Source organism: Osmerus mordax, chromosome 7 (assembly GCF_038355195.1).
Source record: "Osmerus mordax isolate fOsmMor3 chromosome 7, fOsmMor3.pri, whole genome shotgun sequence".
Lineage (NCBI taxonomy): Eukaryota > Metazoa > Chordata > Actinopteri > Osmeriformes > Osmeridae > Osmerus > Osmerus mordax.
In genome coordinates this window covers 18519362-18538191 of record NC_090056.1, presented here as the reverse complement: position 1 = coordinate 18538191, position 18830 = coordinate 18519362, and the positions used below count along the sequence as shown (strand labels likewise).

Genomic DNA, 18830 nt, shown 5'->3' with positions numbered 1-18830 from the left:
AGTTCAAGCACACATGCATGCCAAACATTTGGCACATGCCTCATTTGCAGCCATCTCAAGCTTTCTTTATAAATATATTATTGCCCGTCTTACTATTTGTTTACCATGCATCAAATATTTATTATTAGCATTACTTATTTAGCGTCTTTTTTATTTTAATCAATGTCAATAAGACTGGTTCTCAAAGTCAGAGAGGGGAGTTTTCGTTCATGGGAAAGAGGATGACAATCTGAGTCTGAATGGTTGCTTTGGCAGATCATTAGACAAGAATGGCACTGTAATGCAGATCATAAACACACTTTGAATGGTTATTGATTACTTCCATGGCTCACATAACCCCTCTATTTGACACGTTCAGTGCATGAAAAAACATATAGTCAATATCCCAACAGCACTTACGAGCATTTCTCCACTGGACTATGTTGCAAGCCAACTGGGATGATAACAATACAGTCTATAGTCAGATAAATAAATACAATAAAATATTGTTTTGAAATTACAGTATGTGTTATGGAATGTCAAAGGCAAGAAGGTTGGAATGGAAGATTCTAGAAGATTAAAGTAGGTCACGTGTAATAGAAGACATCAATCTTGTTCTTGGAATGTTGGGATGAGGGGAAACAAGGGAGTTGGGGGTCTTAGTTTCCCTCTCATATCAACATTGATTGATGGAATCCTCAAACATTTTAATACGTTTGGTTGCATGGATACGGAACCTCTTTATTGTAGGCTAGGCTACCCTTTCTGTAGATTATTGTGTCAAGCAGATTGGAATCACAGATGTTTTTTTAACCAAATCAGTGATATGCATTGCTATAGGCTCCTACAATAAGTACAGTATTTGCATATCATGTTCAGATAAATCAAATATCTTATTGGCACGAGAAAAATAGTCTTGTCATTAAGAAGGTTCTCGTTTTTATGTCTGACCTAGTTTCAGCAGGTTTCTTGGGATTGAGGTCTTTGTCGAATAAATTATGCCTGAAGGTCTTTTGATCATTTCAGCGTTCTAGTCTAATTTATAACCTGGAAATACTGTACTCTCTTCCAGTAGTTCTACAGTAAATGTAGCCTACCTCTCTCTGTGTGTGCGTGTATGTGTGTGTCCCTGCCTGATGTTATGGACTTTCGAAGAAACTTTAGCCTACTTCAAGTGAATAACTTGCCTAAACACATTTACAGGTTGTAGACAAGTTATGTAAAAACCTGATATGATTAACATTGAAGGCATTTTCTAAAATGCTGAAGTTTTGATGGTCCTCTCCGTAGGCTACTTTATAGAGAAGCAGCTATTTTGTGACCAAAAATGAACACGGAAAATCAGTTTTCAATCGGTATGATCAACTGCGCATGACAGGCACGAAGGAGCTCGCGCCAAGCATGAAAGTTGCGGCATGTGTCAACCTTGTTTCAAGTTGCATTGCAATTAATGGAAACATGTGTAACTATCTACATACTTTAGCAATTTGAGTATTTTAATCCTGTTATGTCTAGCAGATCGTTGTAATACTAGTGCTAACCAACTAGTTAGCTACAAACGTTGCTGCCGAGTTGGTGTCAAGTCTTTGTATTTGTGTTGTTGCTAGCTAGCTAACCAACCAGTAGCTAGCAAGACGATAGCCGCTGTAATCAGCAAAACACTGAAAGGCAATTCGCTGGCGTTGCACGATGCCTCCGCTGACATTGAAAGGGGTAACTGTGGATTTCCCTTTTGATCCGTATGAATGCCAAAAGGATTACATGAGCAAAGTGATTGAGTGTCTACAAAATGTAAGTGTTCTTTTCAAGGAAGCTTTTAGCTAATTAGCTAGGTAAGAACTAACTTGCTAGGTGAAAAATTAGCTACCTTGCCGGTACACTAATTAGCTATACGTGTCAATAATCCCAAATAGTTTTGATAAAAGTTTGTTAGATACTAGCCACGAGCAAGTAGCATAGCTCCTGAAGCTTTCACGAAGTGCTGTCAACTAAGGGCTCTAGTAGTTTACTGGCTAGTTGGGCAATCCCGTCCATATGGACAGGAATGATGTGGGCTGAGACTGAGTCCACTCATTAAATTGGCTACACGTCAAAATGTGCATATCATCACTTGACACAGTGCCCTATCATGGCCACCTGCTTTAATACACCATGTGATCTTGTTAAAATCCCTTGTAGTTGAATCCGTCGGGGTACATTTGATTATTAATCCACATATCTATCCGTATTTCAGAAACAGAATGGCGTTTTGGAGAGTCCGACGGGTACTGGTAAAACACTGTGTCTTCTGTGTTCCACCCTGGCCTGGAGAGACTATTTCAAAGACACCATCTCTGCGCGCAAGATAGCAGAGAAGCTGGGAGGAGCGGAGCTGTTTCCCGACAGACCCTTGTCTTCATGGGGTACTGCAGCAACAGATGGCGACACACCAAGTATGGGCATTTCACACACTTGGCATCTGTTCCTTTCTGGAAAATCACGTTTTAATTATGTCATAGCACTGCTGTTGATCTGTTCGTTTTGTTGTTGCTTCAGTTGGCATTTCAATTATTTGGCTGATTTAACCATAACTTGAGATTACATTATTTAGGAATCTACCTCAGGGAGGCTTTAAGTCTTAAAACGAAAAATGTCAGGTGTTCAGTTGACTTTATTGATCTCAAAGAAAACGCAAGATGTTGTTTGATATTTGTCTTTTGAACTCTGCAGCCTACTATACTGACATTCCGAAGATCATCTATGCATCCAGGACACACTCTCAGCTGACTCAAGTCATCAACGAGTTAAAGAACACCTCATACAGGTCAGCCTCACTGTCTCAGCTGACCCCCTCCTCTCCAGGAGAGAAACAGCCCTATGATAATATTCATACGAGTTCACTGCTATTTTTGTCAAATAACTCTTCTCTGTATCCATATGTGTATCTGCCCCCTCCACACACACACACACACACACACACACACACACACACACACACACACACACACACACACACACACACACACACATACACTTTTGCACACACACAGATAAAATAGCAAGTAATCTATTTGTTGTGTGGCCTCCCCCTCCCAGGCCCAAGGTGTGTGTGTTAGGATCCAGGGAACAGCTCTGCATCAACCCAGAGGTGATGCGACAGGAGAGCAACCACATTAAGGTACGTGAAGAGGAGCGGGAGGGAGATGAGCAGAGCTTGCGTTTAATCACCCTGTCCTCATACACTGTGGAGGCGGAGGGAGATTACCGGATGTCAGCTCTAATGGGTGGATGCACAGCAAGCTTACTCAACTCCTGATGGTTGGATGGTTTTATAATGGATGTCAGGATGTTACCAAAATATCTATTCTTTAGGATCCTACTTGATTTTATCCTCAGTTTGATCTGGCTAAGCTAAGAAGCAAGATCTCTATGCATCTTCTGATCCTTGATCTTCTGCTGTGCTTTCTGCAATGCATGTATGCCGCTTTGGATAAAAGCATCTGCATAATGAATGAAATGTTGGATGTAATCGTGGTTCTGCAGTGTAGTCCTGATTGAAGCGGCCATGTTTCTGCAGGTTCACATGTGCAGGTCCAAGATCTCCACCAGGTCGTGCGTCTTCTACAATAACGTGGAAGGTATTCATGTGTGATCAATTCCCAGGGATTGACTATGTTTCAGACACAGTGTGTCTACGGTCCATTGTCTAGTCCTCAATGCTCTAGTCTAAACCTGCTGCACAGCAACACAGATACCAAACAGTTTCAGTCAATCTAATATATGGATATTTATGTAATCTTACAGTTAGTATGCATGTACGTTCTAATAGAGACTGAAGTGGTTGGATCTTCTTTGTTGTCCCTCCAGAGAAAAGCACGGACAAAGAGTTTGTAAATTCCATTCTGGATGTGGAGGACTTGGTGAAAGCTGGCAGCAAACAGAGGTCTGACACTATTGTATATTTTCACAAACAAACCTCTAAACATTTCCAGCAACTGCTACTAACAGGTACATTTAGCCGAGCTTGTGGAGGGCGCATTAGAATATTGATGTCTCTGGGGTGTTGAACCTGCGAGTGCAGGCAGTGGTAGCTGATGTTTGCCTGATAAGGCTTTGAGTTATAGCTGGAGCCATCAGATATATCATCGTTCTGGATTCCCTCTGAAGTGACACCCACACTAGCAGCCCAGAACAACCAGGGATGCTGGATGATGCATGTTTATGAATTAATTTGCTTTGCAGTGCAGAGTTTAGGGATTGAGGCACCGAAGGCACTCTTTTTATTTATTTTTTTACATTTTTATAAGGCTGCAAATTGGATTCTGTAATTTTCCATCACGTTACGTTAAATTGCCTACATATTTTATTCACCATGACTTTTTCGCGACTAAACCGTCCTTGACCTATTCAATGTTACATTACGTTGCAAAATCACGTTTACTATTTGAAATGAATTACTATTTTTTTTTTCTCCCTTAAAATCCCTTCCTAACAAATATATACCCACGGTAGTATTCATTGTTTTACTTATAAACGCCCCGTGACAGTTTGACTGAATGGTTCATCAGCTTTCTTTAACTGATGTTTGCTTTATTTCACTAGGGTTTGTCCTTACTACCTCTCTCGGTCCTTGAAACAGCAGGCAGACATCATATTCATGCCTTATAACTACCTCCTGGACCCAAAGGTGAGACACGTTGTTTCTTAGAAGGGACAAGTAAGTAAGACCCTTGTCTCCTTTAGTGCGCCGTAAGAATGGAAAACAAACCGCCATTTCATGCTTGTTTTCAAAGGGCCTGGAAGTGGCCTTCTGTCCTTGAATACTTTTTTTTGGTTTACATGCACGTAAAACGTGTTTGTAAGTATCGTCTGCATCTATGTATGTATGTGATTACTAGAGTAATGATTGTGTGTTGTATCAGAATTTTTTTATTATTGACAGCATTTCAGCTTTAATGAGAGATAATGACAGTTTATTAGAGAAAGGAAATACAGGGGAGGACCTGCCGGAAATTGTCTGACCGGAATCGAACCCAGGTCCCTGCAGTAAGGCCTTTTGCTCTTACTCAGGTGCCCCTATGTCAGCATTTCTGATGGCAGTGCAGAAACTTCAGTCCATATTATAATCAATAAAGATGTGTCATGATGTATTTGAATGTTCTCTCTCGTTTTGAGCCGTGCCCTTGCCCCAAATGGAGATGCATTATCCTGAACCATCTTCTCCCCTCGTGTGTGTGTGTTCCTCTCACCCTCTCCTCCTGTTTCCTCCGCAGAGTCGCAGAGCCCACAACATCGAGTTGAACGGGGCAGTGATCATTTTTGACGAGGCGCACAATGTGGTAAGAGACTTCTGGCCTTCTTGATGTATTCATAAGCTGTGGATGTCATTGATAATTGATATTTGCTCGCCCGCATCCTCAAATTATTATAAATTAGATGAAGATATTTATTATTCAGCAGCTATTTGAAAGGGAGTGTCTTCATCGGGCTACTTTAACGAAAATGCTCCTGTATTCTGAATGGTGGTAAACAGTGAACATAATTATAATATGGCGTGTGGCAGTTAGAGTACCGGGTGGTTTGATGTGACCTGCCCCCCCCTCACTCCCAAGTTTGGTACGTTCCACTCCAAGTGTACCCAATGTCCCAACCCTGGTCTAGCCTCGGTGAGAACATTCTGCTCTGTTTCTCAGGGGGGTTATGCAACCTGGCCTCTGCCTGGTCTCACTGCACTACAGTTCTACCACCACAGCTCACAAACTTGCTCTGTGTGTGGGCATGTGTGTGTGTGTGGGCCTGTGTGTGTTTGTGGGCCTGTGTGTGTTTGTGGGCCTGTGTGTGTGTGTGGGCATGTGTGTGTGTGTGTGTGTGTGTGGGCATGTGTGTGTGTGTGGGCGTGCGTGCGTGCGTGTGTGTGGGCGTGCGTGCGTGTGTGGGGGCGTGCGTGTGTGTGTGTGTACCTGGTGGTTCTGATCGTGGGGGTAGGGAACATTGGATGAAGTGCAAGTCACGCGACGGTGCTGCCAGTGCTCGTTACAGTCAGCCTTTGCCATTCTCCTGGCACTAATGTGAGGCTCCTGACTCTGCAAGAATCACACACACAGAGGCAGAGACCGGAACACTGCCCCCTTGTGGACAAGCATTCTCAATTGGTGAATCTTGCTAGTCAGTGTCGCAACATGAACTTCCCTGCATTATGTTTCTGTGGTTTATGGATTTATCAACATTCTTCCAGGGGGCCATTCAATCAACCATAAAAATCACACATTTATGTTGAAAGAAAAATAAGTACAAATTACAAAGAATCCAATTCCAGCACCAATCCCATTATCAAGAACGACACGATAAAACAACCAAACTTTGGGAAGAACCTGGACAGGGGCCAACTTCCTGAAAGACTGCTGGCTCTCTCCAGTACCACACAGCCCCGACGGGCCACTGCAGAGTCCTATATCATCCTGAAGGACCCATGACTTCATACATGCATGAATGTCCTGCTGGGACCACTGCAGTACAGGAGCTGGAATCTCATTTTGTTTTAGGATTAGTTTGTATTCGTTGCAGAAGGGAGATTTCCTTTCAGCGTTTGTCTTCCATAAGCAATATAGCTGTTTGGAATCTAATACCAAGAGGATATTATAAGCTTTGATTAATGTGGCCTGGTTCTGCCTGTTGCGGCTTGTTGAAAGCCGATTGGGTTGAAGGATTGTTGAGATTTGACTGCTCGTTCTAAAGCTATCATGGTTTACCATTGTGTCTGTGACAGTGCTCATCCCCTCTCCCTCACAGGCACACACATGGACACAAAACGGTCCAAATGCTAAGTCAGCATGTTGCTAATATTGAGTCTTACATTTACATTTAGTCAAGCAGACGCTCTTATCCAGAGCGACTTACAGTAAGTACAGGGACATTCCCCCGAGGCAAGTAGGGTGCCTTGCCCAAGGACACAACGTCATTTTGCATAGCCGGGGTTGAACCGGCAACCTTCTGATTACTAGCCCAATTCCCTAACCGCTCAGCCACCTGACACCCGAGTCTTAATAGTCCTAATGGCTGCCTCTCCTCTGCTTATGTCTTCTGTCACAGGAGAAGATGTGTGAGGAGTCCATGTCGTTTGACCTGACGCCCTACGACCTGGCGTCTGCCATCGAAGCTGTGGACAAGCTTCTGGTGGAACAGGCTCAGGAGGCTGGCCAAGGACAAGCCAGCGAAGACTTCAATGTGGAGTCCTTAAACTCAGGTTCGAATTGGGATGGTTCTAGTAGCCTACACATTGTAGGAACCACATTCTTCTTTTAGTTTTCATTTGTTTTGGAATTATGTCCATTGTAGTTTTTATTGTATTTTTTTACTACAAAGACCCTTATCTAAGATGCCTGATGGATTATTCCTACCTACATATATCAACATCTAAGTATGACTATTAATATTTTCATTCTAGGGTTGAAGTTGGACATTACGATGATTGCCAAAATAAAACGTGAGTAGTTTTAATTCATTTGATCAACTGAGTTTCTGGTTATGAAATTATAATTTGTTAAATTACTGTCTTATACTTTACAACCCCATGTTTCCCATTTCCATGCAGAGATCCTGCTCGATCTAGAGGTTGCCATAGATTCTTATGAAGTTCCAGAGAAGGGTATTACCAAACCTGGCAGGTGTGTGACATTCAGTGAAGGAACTGTAGTTGGTCATTACTTTGATTTATTGTCACCCAATTTAAGACAGGATCACTCGCTCACGTTGTGGAATGCCAGGTTGTAATCCGATGTACTTTTGACCTGATTCCTGTCTGCTGCTAGTTTCATTTACGAGATATTTCAGAGGGCACACCTTACTTTGGACTCAAAGACTGCTGTGTTTGAAGCTCTGGACCAGATCGCAGGATATCTGGCTGGACGTGAGTCTCTCTGGACGCACACACTCCTTTGACACTCAACACTTTGCATTTCCTGTTCAATGGGAGGTCAGATGTTTGAATCTTTGTGAGGTTATGGTCGTGCTATGTCCTTGTGAGGGGGGGGAAATAATTGGAGTATCTCAGAAGATGATCTGTTCCGCACGCATCCATTGTTTTCCTTGGGCGACTAAAGTAAAAGTCCAGGCAGTGACTCACACTACAGTATATGTTTTGTTGACATTTAACAACGGAAAGAATTCGCCGCAGATTGTTATTGTTGTATTGTTTCTGCCAGGACCAGGAATATTTATGAACACGACTGGATTGCAGAAGTTGTCAGAGATCATTCAGGTAAGCAATGTGATTTGTTTTTGTTTTTTTGGTGCAATGACAAATGCCTTCTTTTTTTAAATGAATGGCTGTGTTTGCTTACAAAGACAATGATTCCCTCTGGGAATGTTCTTGTTCTTGCCTCTGGTATAGTGTCAACTCTTTCTTTTGTAAAGGTACTAACAAAGAAATTGTTCAGGGTCTCTGCTTTATCTGTGTCGGTGGTCGCTACACCTGTTCCGTCTTTCAGCTCGGGTATACTCTCTTGTTTTTGATTTCTTGTTCACATACTTCCAGAATAGTTTTGGATTCTCCTTTATATTCCGTGCCATATGTTTCTCATAGTTCTTGACTGATTTTCTTGCTGCCCATCTTGCCTGGTTTCTCACTCTGGTATACTTTTTGTAGTCTTCTTCTGATTTGGTCTCCAAGTACCTCTTCCAGGCCTTTTGTTTCTTATTCAGCTTGTTTGTAGTTTCTCAGTTTTTCCATGGCAACTTTTCCTTCTTCTTGGCTTTTACTCTGGGTATGTGTTTTTTGACGGCTGCTCTTACAGTGTTGGCAAACAATGTCCAGCTTTCTTATATGTGTTTGTTCTGTAAAAGTTCCTCCAAGTTGAGGTCTAGTTCTTCTGCCATCATTTGGTAGTTTCCCTTGCTGTACTGGTAATACTCTGATTTCTCATGTGACCTCTCTACATAACAATTGTAGGCAAATGACAATACAATATGGTCGCTTTTTCCAATAGGGTGTCTTGTTTGAATGTCCTCTATCATACCTCCTTCATTGGTAAAGACCAGGTCAAGTGTATTGCTATCTTGGTTGATTCTGTGTCTTGTAGGGCATTTTACATGTTGGTACAAATGAGTCTCGTGTGGCTTTGAGGAACTTACTCCCTTCACTGCTCTCAGAACTTACTGTCCCTTGACCTTCACTCCATTTTATGATGGGAGTCAGGTGACTGAGCGGTTAGGGAAGCGGACTAGTAATCAGAAGGTTGCCAGTTCGATTCCCGGCTGTGCAAAATGACGTTGTGTCATTGGGCAAGGCACTTCACCCTACTTGCCTCGGGGAGAATGTCCCTGTACTTACTGTAAGTCGCTCTGGATAAGAGCGTCTGCTAAATGATTAAATGTAAATGTTTGGGTAGTTGAAGTCTCCCAGTAACAGCATGTGTGAGTATCCCCATGTGTTACAGTTTATCACCATCTTATTTAGCGTCTCGTTATTTGTCGTGGTTGAGTTGGGATATAGATTGATATATGAGCTGTATGTGTGTGTCTATTTATTTTTCTAAACCAGTCTCCTAATTTCCAATCTTGTTCCTTGGTTCAATACTTTTTTTCCTCTCCAGCTGGTGTTCACAAGCGATCCACAAGAGGGCGGTGGAGGAGCGCAGATGCAGTCCAATACGGCTCTGTTCAAGGTAACTGTTTTTACTTGTCGTTGAATACTGGTTTCTGCCAGTGTGAATACCTGTTTGTGTTTTTGCCCTCAGGTCCACATTCATAGAGACACCAGTCATCACAAGAAAAAACAAAACAATGATATATGGTCTTCATCTTCAAAAAAACAAGGTAGACTGAAAATTATTTCTGAGAAGGTTTGCGGAGTCAGGTGGCTGAGCGGTTAGGGAATCGGACTAGTAATCTGAAGTTTGCCAGTTCGATTTCCTGGCCGTGCCAAATGAGGCACTTCACCCTACTTGCCTCGGGGTAATGTCCCTGTACTTACTGTAAGTCTCTAAGTGACGTTGTGTCCTTGGGCACTTCACCCTACTCGCCTCGGGGGGAATATCCAGCCAGGGATCAGAGGATAAGAGTGTCTGCTAAATGACTAATTATTTGGATACACCCCTGTGCGCTGTGGCCCAGACGGTGGGAAGAAAATGATATTTAAGGGGATGTGTAAAGTTTTGGTTACAGGGCACTTGTTTCCTGGAATATCTTGTGGTTTATATGTGTGTGTGTATCTCTGTGTGTTTGTATGTGTTTGTGTGTGTGTGTGTGTGTGCCTTCCAGGAAATGTTCTAAGTTACTGGTGCTTCTCGCCTGGTTTCAGCATGAAGGAGCTGAAGGGGCAGGGAGTCCGCAGCATTATCCTCACCAGTGGCACCCTCTCTCCTCTCTCCTCTTTCACGTCTGAAATGCAGATGTGAGTCTGTGTGTTCTCAGTCAGCCCGGTCTACTGACCATGTTCAGCCTGGCCACGCACATCTTTTAGAATGAAGAAGAACAACTGCCAACAGCTGTGAACACCAGCTCTAGCAAACTAACAAGATCAAATATATATATTTGAAAGCTTAATGCTTCAGCATAATGTACAGACACAACTCAAACTGCTTGGTTTAGACTATAAACAGTTTGTCCCTTTTCCACAGTTTGGTAGCATAAAACAGACCCTAAAACAAGATATTGCTCACTCATTCATTTGTTTTTTTTACAGACCATTCCCTGTGTGCCTGGAAAATCCTCATGTGATTCAGCATGATCAGATATTTGTCAGCGTGATAGACCGTGGCCCTGACAGTGTACAGCTGAGTTCAGCCTTTGACAGAAGGTGAGAAGGACTCATTTAGTAGTCATCATTAATAAGCTAAAGGTAAGCGTGACTCAGCGTGTGGCCTAGTCTTGTGGGTTTGAGTCATAGGAACATTGACTCTTTGTTTAGTTTAGGGAATCCCTCAATGTTTGTTTATCAATTTGGAAAGTCACAAAAACGTGACTTAACTTTGTTCAACAACCTTGTGACAGAATGGAATCTATGCCAAACAATTCATTTGTTAAGACATGAACAAAGGTATATTTGGTAAATAAATAAATCCTGTTCACCCGTAGAAGACTATGCATTGTGCTTTTCCACACACAATGAAAAGGTTGATTGTTTTTATTGTGCTTTCGTAAAAGAATGGTCAAACATTTCTGGCAGGTCATCCGTGACTGAATGCACTGCTTGTGAAAATCTGTCAACTTGTTTTCCAATGCTTTCAGATTTCTGCCTGACAATATGGCGTCTTTAGGAAACACTGTCGGTAAGACATAATATCTTAAGCACCATTATTCCTAAGCCATGCCACAATACAGTCAGTAGACATCATATCTCTACCATCACCTTTGTGGACTGCTGACCATTTTGTGACGAGACCATATTCAAAGTAGCGTGACAGTACATTCAAGCCTGTATGATATCAAGCCTGTATGATATCAAGCCTGTATGATATCAAGCCTGTATGATATCAAGCCTGTATGATATCAAGCCTGTATGATATCTGTTATCTGTTGCTTCCCTGGTATTATGACAGCAATGTTTAGCGTTGCTTGTTATCCTGATTGCTGATATGCTTTTTCCTTCCATCTGTGTCTAAGTGAACCTGAGCAGGGTGGTTCCTCAAGGCCTGCTCGTGTTCTTCCCCTCCTACCCTGTGATGGACAAGACCCTGGAGTTCTGGAGGGTGAGTTCAGCTAAAGGTCAGGTCTAGGAGGAGGACTGAGGAGTCAGGTGGCTGAGCGGTGAGGGAGTCGGGCTAGTAATCTGAAGGTTGCCAGTTCGATTCCTAGCCGTGCCAAATGACGTTGTGTCCTTGGGCAAGGCACTTCACCCTACTTACTTCGGGGGGAATGTCCCTGTACTTACTGTAAGTCGCTCTGGATAAGAGCGTCTGCTAAATGACTAAATGTAATGTAAATGTCTAGGTCACATTCATTCATTGGTTTTGAAATTCACGTTTTCTATGTGGATACAGTTATCGGTTCATGAATGACAATTGATCTGATCTCTGTGTCCATGTAGTTTCCCAATTCTTGACAGACACCTCAAAGCTTAAAGGACAGGACTTTGCTAATGAGGTTCCCTCTTTACACCGTAGGCCAATGGACACGCGGACCGTATAGAGAGTATGAAGCCCATGTTTGTGGAGCCCAGGGGAAAAGGAACCTTCACCGAGGTCAGAATTGTAGCTTTCGGCTAAGTTTAAACATCTTGTGTTAAAGAAAAAAAAGAAGGAAAAAAAAAATTAGAATAATAAATATTTTTTTCACTTCCCAGACACCTGTTATAAATACAGAAATGCAGTTGCCTTTTCCAGGCCCATTTGAGTGTATGTTTGGTGGTAACCTGTGGCTGTCATGATGAGGTTAGGTCACTTGATAACCTTCATTATCCTGGACTTAACTCTACTCCTCTGTAGATCATTGATGGTTATTATGACAAAGTCGACAGCGCGGAATCAAAAGGAGGAAGCTTCTTTGCCGTCTGTCGTGGGAAGGTGAGACCGACTTTACTGATGTGTCTCTGTAGGTTTATGACCCTCTTCCTAGGAATTTTTTGTTTTGTGTGTTTGTGAGCAAAGGTCATGTGAACAACATGACCTTTGCTCATAAACAACACAAAACAAACAATTCCGTTAAATCCTAAAAAAACATATCAGTTTGTTTTCTCCCAAGGCAATCAATTGAACCCACACACGTTTCTCCCTCCTTGCTTGGCAGGCGAGCGAGGGCCTGGACTTTGCCAACTCGTACGGCAGAGGCGTCATCATCACAGGCCTCCCTTTCCCTCCCAGGATGGACCCTCGGGTGATCCTGAAGATGCAGTTCCTGGATGAGATGAGCAGGAAGAGAGTCCCTGGGGTGAAGGTGAGTGGATGCCCACCTTCACCGGTCCCGCCCCCCCTCCACTGATCATGGGGCTTAACCCTTGTGCTGCCTTCGAAGGTTCACAACGACCCATCGTTGTGCTGCGACAACTTCACGCAATACAAAAACAAATAAAAAGCATTTTCTTTTAACCGTCGCGCTGTGGGGGGTGTGAGACAGCCCGACGGTTAAAATAAAATGCTTTTTATTTGTTTTTGTATGAGGTAAAGTTGTCGCAACACGTGGGGGGGGGGTCACAATGACTGAAGGGTCACAATGACTGAAGGGTCACAATGACTGAAGGGTCACAATGACTGAAGGGTCACAATGACTGAAGGGTCACAATGCCCCGAAGATACATGTGTTGTGTCTTTTTAGAGCCTTAAGGATGTGTGTCTGTGTGTGTGTGCATCCTACCTTGTGTTTCCCCAGTACTTGACGGGGCAGGACTGGTATAAGCAGCAAGCCTACAGAGCAGTTAACCAGGCCATTGGCAGAGTGATCCGTCACAGAGAGGACTATGGTGCTATCTTCCTATGTGACCACAGGTTAGCCTGGGGGTCCTTCATTCCTAAATTCTGATCACTGGCATGCTTCAATGCCACCATTACTTAGATTATTAAACATTTCCTTTGTATCTTAGTTGTCACTGTACTTTTTGTTTGACTATTTTTCCTGTCATTTCATATGTTATGTTTAAGTCATGCACAATCAAGCTGATGTTACCTTCACCAGATTTCATCAGCGGCTTATGTTCTTTGTCTGTGTGACGTCCATAGATTTAAAAGCACAGACGCTCGCGCCCAACTGTCGTCATGGGTGCGGCCCTACGTGCGCACATACAACAATTTTGGGAATGTGGTCCGAGACGCCGCCCAGTTCTTCAGAGTAGCACAGAAACTGGTATGTTATGGCAACACGAGCGCTCTGTTTACAGACACGCTCTGTTTACAGACACGTGCCGTTTACAGACACGCGCCACAAAGATACATGTTTGATTCGTCCTCCGACTTTGGCAATCCCTGTGACTCAAGCATGATCAGAAAAATCAGTTTTTCCTCCAAAGAAATGAAACGACTCAGAAAAACGCCCATTTCTCAATGCGGGTTCTTGTAACACGCCTGTTTTTGTATTTCTGTAGAACGTTCCAAAGCACTTTGATCAGAACCTTACGATTGACCCTTACGATTGACCTTTTTGTTTTATGTGACAAGAGGCCTCCTACAGAGAAGAAGCCAGCAGGGAGGAGCCGTGGGACGGTGCGCTCCGAGGAGGCTCAGTGCTCCACCCACTGCGCCTCCTCTCAGAACACCACCCTAAACCAGAAGGCCAAATCACTAGATTCTCACGTACCCAGCCTAAAGAGACGGAGGCTAAGTAAGGGGAACACTGTGCAACACTTTTATTTAATTAAAGGTTTTTATATTCCACAAGTTTTCATAATTGTTCATGAAAATAAATATATATACTGTGTGTGTTTATATTGATAAAATATATAATTTCATTGATACATAATACATTCCTTGTACCAGATGAGCCTGGTGGAGGAGACGGCATGGCGAAGCTGTGTGTCGAGTACGAGGCAGACATGGAGGCTGGCAGGAGGAGGCCGGCCGGCCTGCTGGACGCTTTGGAGAGCAGCGACCGCCGCTACGCAGAGGACGAGGAAGCGCCGGCAGGGGAAGAGAGGGTATGATGGGGGTCAGATGGCTGAGCGGTTAGGGAGTCGGTCTATTAATCAGAAGGTTGCCAGTTTGATTCCCGTCCGTGCAAAATTACTTGGGCAAGGCACTTCACCCTACTTGCCTCGGGGGGAATGTCCCTGTACTTACTGTAAGTCGCTCTGGATAAGAGCGTCTGATAAATGACTAAATGTAATTGTATTCACCAGGCCAGATTAGTACCCCAAAGGGCCCCTGGGCACTGAAGCAAGCTCATGTGACTCCCCCCACCCCCCCCCCCACACCCCCACCCACCCAATCATACTTCATTCACAACTTCTTTTTTATTCAGATTGTTGAGGGCCAAGCAAGCCTTGTTTTTATGTAGCCCCCCCCAAAAAAACTAAGATCAGGGAGGGCGCCTCTATGCCCAGATTGCCAATATGGTAGATCCAGCCTTGGGTACGCACCACCAGGCCGCTCACTTTGCTGCCCTAGACCCCCCCTCCGCCCCCGCTCTCAGAAACACAGCTGCAATGTCCGCAGTTCATGTTTGTTCCTTTCTGGGTGACCAGAAAGAAGCAAGGTTCATCTATTGCATTGATGATGTCACCCTGAGTCATGTTTCACTAGAAAGGGTTAATAATCTCAACAGCAGGTCAAGGCCATATAACCTTCGAAGCTAACAATGTTTTCCAACAACTTGTCTGTTTATCACAATTGTTCCACTGGCTCATATATTCATTGACAGAATATAGGGGACTGACCTTGTTCTGAAATTCATGCAGTTTTTCCCATGATAGTCCCAACTCTCCGTTCTTTGCTTACTTGATGACATTTACTGTGTACTGATGAATATATATTATGAAATTTATCAAATGTTTATGTAAGTTAATACCAAACCATATTTATATACCGGCCTTATGGCATACTATTACCTAGGTTGATGTGTGCAATCTGGGACGTTCCAGTGTGTTACACAAACTGAAACCTAAATGACCTTGCCATGACTATCACCCCATAAACAATGACTCCTGTCCACAACTTCCCAAAGTTAAATAATTTTAGTTATCGAGAACTAAAATCTAACCCCCGCCCCTGTTTTCCTGTTACAAGAGTAACAAGCAAATCTACCAGGTTAATCTATTGAAATTCATTGTAATTGGGGAAAAAAAGGAAATGAGAAAATGTAATGATCGTAATGGATTGGTGATCACAGTGAGCAGGCTACTTCTGAGCGTTTCCATGGTGAAACAGAACACTGGTGGGAACCATAATGTCTGATCACATTATTATTTATTTATTTTTATTCTCCCCAGGCCTTTCGCATGTCAACTCTATCTCTTCAGTACGACAAGCGCTTGGATGACGAATTCCGAGGCGGGAAACGCAAAATCAAAGTGGTCCATGAACGGGTAGGCAGAAGCCTGCGCTCCTTTTATGGTTCTTAGAGAAGTACCACGTTATGTGTCATCATCTTACTTCCCTACCAGTGTGATCATCTGAGTAACTTGAAAAGTTTTATTGACGAGAAAAGGTCACAAAAAAAAAACTTTTATGTAAAATACTATTTTTTTTGTAATAGTTTGTTTCCTCACTTCAACGTAAATGGAAAAAATTCACCCTTGCTTCTTTTATAAGCAATGTATTCTAGTTAAAACTGTTTCCTTCAAGATGACTAACTTTGTGACGGAGGCGGCAGAGGAAAGCAAATCAGGAAAAGCCAAAAGTTTCCTAGAGGAGATGAAGAGGTCGCTAAGCCAAGTAAATTTCCAGCTCATCATGCAGGCTCTGCAGAAGTACAAGATGACAGACAGCCTGGAGGAACTTCTGGGCCAGGCGGCTAACCTCTTCACCGCAGATACCAACACACACAGTCTGTTCCGAGGTAGATTGTTTCCCCTGTGCTCACATGACACGACACAAGCTTGTGAGAGGCAATGATGTTTGTAAACATGCACATGCACGCATGAAAAAATCGAACACAATCAACAATGAAACATTTTCCATTAACAAGTTTATTATATATATATATATATATATTAATTTAAAGTTTGGCAATTGTTGCAGGCTTCTACCAGTTCATACGCCCTCATCATAAGAAGAGGTTTGATGAGACGTGTCTGGAGCTGACCGGACAGGGCTGTGGATACAAACCTGAACACTCGCTCTCCAAGGAGGACAAGGAAGCACTGATGCAGAGTATGCAGTTCATTAGTGTTTACATAACATTTGAATTCTGTTAGACGATTGAGATATATTGTTGTGTTCCCTGTCTTCCTTACAGCTGACATGGGAGCTTTGGAGTGGATAATGATCAATGGGTCGGTTTATTTAACTGTTCATGGAAACATAAATTATTTATGTGTCAGTTGTGGTGTGTTGCTTAGCAACCAAGTCTGAAACCTCATCTGTGTCACTTCAAATGACACTGTGGTCATTGCAGACCCATCAAAATCCTGGCAACATGAGGGTTTTCATGACGTGGGAAGCTCTTTGGATGACTTGGTGACATCACACTTCAAATGTCAAGACCTTTTTTGGTTATGAATAATTCTCTGGGCTTCTGTGTCACATTAGAAGGTCGAAGGCCTTCAGATAGTGTGAGCAGTCCTATAATTGTTTTATCCGCTGGACAGCGGACTGTGCGAAAATATATTTCATTAGCTAAATTCAGTGGGTGAATTTAATCAGGCAAACCTCTGTGTTGTGTTAAAGGTACAATAGGTAGGATTGTTTCAGTATAAAACGTTTTTGTCCCCGATAAATATGAACGCTAATGAAGCACCGTGAGAATTGTTTAGAAACAGACAGCTCAGTGCCGTGTTAATTAAGTTATTGGAGCAGCTACTTCCCAGCCAATTATACTCCAGCAATCTGTTCCAGCCAATCAGCTTTGGTGAACCAGGCCTACCTCCTTGGATGTGCTTGCTGTTTCTTGTGAATCCTAATGAATGATTGGGAACACATCCATACTTCCAAGAGGGCACTATGACTCAGTTTGGATGATCAATCCCGTTCGTTCTTCCTGTGTACAAAGAAAACATAGATATATTTTCTCACAACTTCTGGGTTTGGGTGTGACAAAACAAATACTAGTAATAACTTTGTTTTTACCAAGGCGGAGAAGGAAAGGCAGCGGGTGTCATACCATCTGCCTCCAGTAGCATTTCAACACAGCTTGACTCCTCCAAGCAACTCAACCAGGGTGGCCGTCACCTTGGTAACCACACAAGTGCTGCAGGTTGGTTCCCAGAATGAGATTCCTGTGCTGACAGGTTTTGACTTTCTGGATTGACTTTCACCTGTGTCGATACGCAGACTGTAGAGTGGAATGTAGTTGATCGAAAATGTATGTATGATTTTGTCTGAAACTGTGTATTCTATTTTGAAGTATTTCCTACTTTTATCCTTCAGATGGGTCTCATAGTGTAGACCAAGCACCAGTCCAGTCCATGCAGAAAAGCCAAATATACTCTAAATATATCTCGGATGTGAAAAAAGCAATTGGACTAGACAAATCCAATCGATTGTTCCAGGCCATTCAGAACTATAAAAAAACAGACAACTATGAAGATCTGGTAGCCATAGTAGTGAGCTTGTTAACTGAAAAAAATGAAGACTTCACTCTGCTGGATAGTAAGTTCCTTGACATACTGGAACCTTTTTCATTGTATCAAATATACATTCACAGGTGAATTAGTTTCTTCACAAATTGCAACTTCAAGATGTTGAATTTTGTAAACGTTTTTGTCCCCAGCGTTCGGACTGTTCATTAGACCTCACCACAAGAAGCAGTACAAGGAGATGCTGGATGCATTAATACGTGACTCTGTATCAACTGTATCTACTGAGGATTCAGACCAACTGAATCACCAAGGTGACAGGAGACAAACAGAAAGCGCACATTGGTTTACACACATAAATACTGCAACCATACAGTAGAAAGCCACAGTTAATTTACATTTTCTTTCTGAATCTCCTCTTTCAGACCCTATGGTCTCAACACCTGGGAAAACGCAAAGCAAGATCAACTCTTTCTTTATTAGCAGCCAGCGGAAATGAAAAGCTGCATCACGACGATGATGATGAAGAAACACTAATTGTATTTTTGTACTCCTGTATTTCTCACTATTATAGATGTTGTAGCCTACTCAAATATATCTGTCAATATTGTATTTCTTTCTGCTAAATTAAATCTGTCAATTGTTTTTTAAATTTAGGCAAAGTTCGTATCACGTCAATGCTAAACTTTTATATAAAAATGGGGGCATATATTTGTTTTGAAAAATAACCAAATAAACCAGATTATTTGAGGGGTGCTTGTCTCTAGAAGAAAAT

General features: G+C 42.7%; 1 protein-coding gene across 2 annotated transcripts; it reads left to right on the top strand.

Moving 5' to 3' along the window:
• Positions 1-1393: 1393 nt before the first annotated feature.
• On the top strand, positions 1394-18768 carry rtel1 (regulator of telomere elongation helicase 1). 2 transcript variants are annotated; one of them, XM_067239799.1, is made up of 33 exons: positions 1394-1770; positions 2213-2411; positions 2689-2782; positions 3055-3136; positions 3536-3596; positions 3826-3901; positions 4561-4645; positions 5232-5297; positions 7048-7201; positions 7403-7441; positions 7550-7622; positions 7767-7864; positions 8160-8215; positions 9549-9620; positions 9693-9771; positions 10216-10348; positions 10640-10753; positions 11185-11225; positions 11560-11645; positions 12060-12137; positions 12381-12458; positions 12682-12828; positions 13261-13376; positions 13608-13731; positions 14043-14205; positions 14361-14518; positions 15809-15904; positions 16164-16377; positions 16560-16691; positions 17611-17733; positions 17907-18128; positions 18250-18369; positions 18481-18768. In XM_067239799.1, the coding sequence occupies exons 1-33, from the start codon at positions 1669-1671 to the stop codon at positions 18552-18554; spliced, it is 3555 nt and encodes a 1184-aa protein (XP_067095900.1). In that variant the 5' UTR covers positions 1394-1668; the 3' UTR covers positions 18555-18768. The 2 variants fall into 2 exon arrangements, with proteins under 2 accessions (XP_067095900.1, XP_067095901.1); XM_067239800.1 differs by lacking the exons at positions 17611-17733; positions 17907-18128; positions 18250-18369; positions 18481-18768 and adding an exon at positions 16777-16900.
• Positions 18769-18830: the final 62 nt, after the last annotated feature.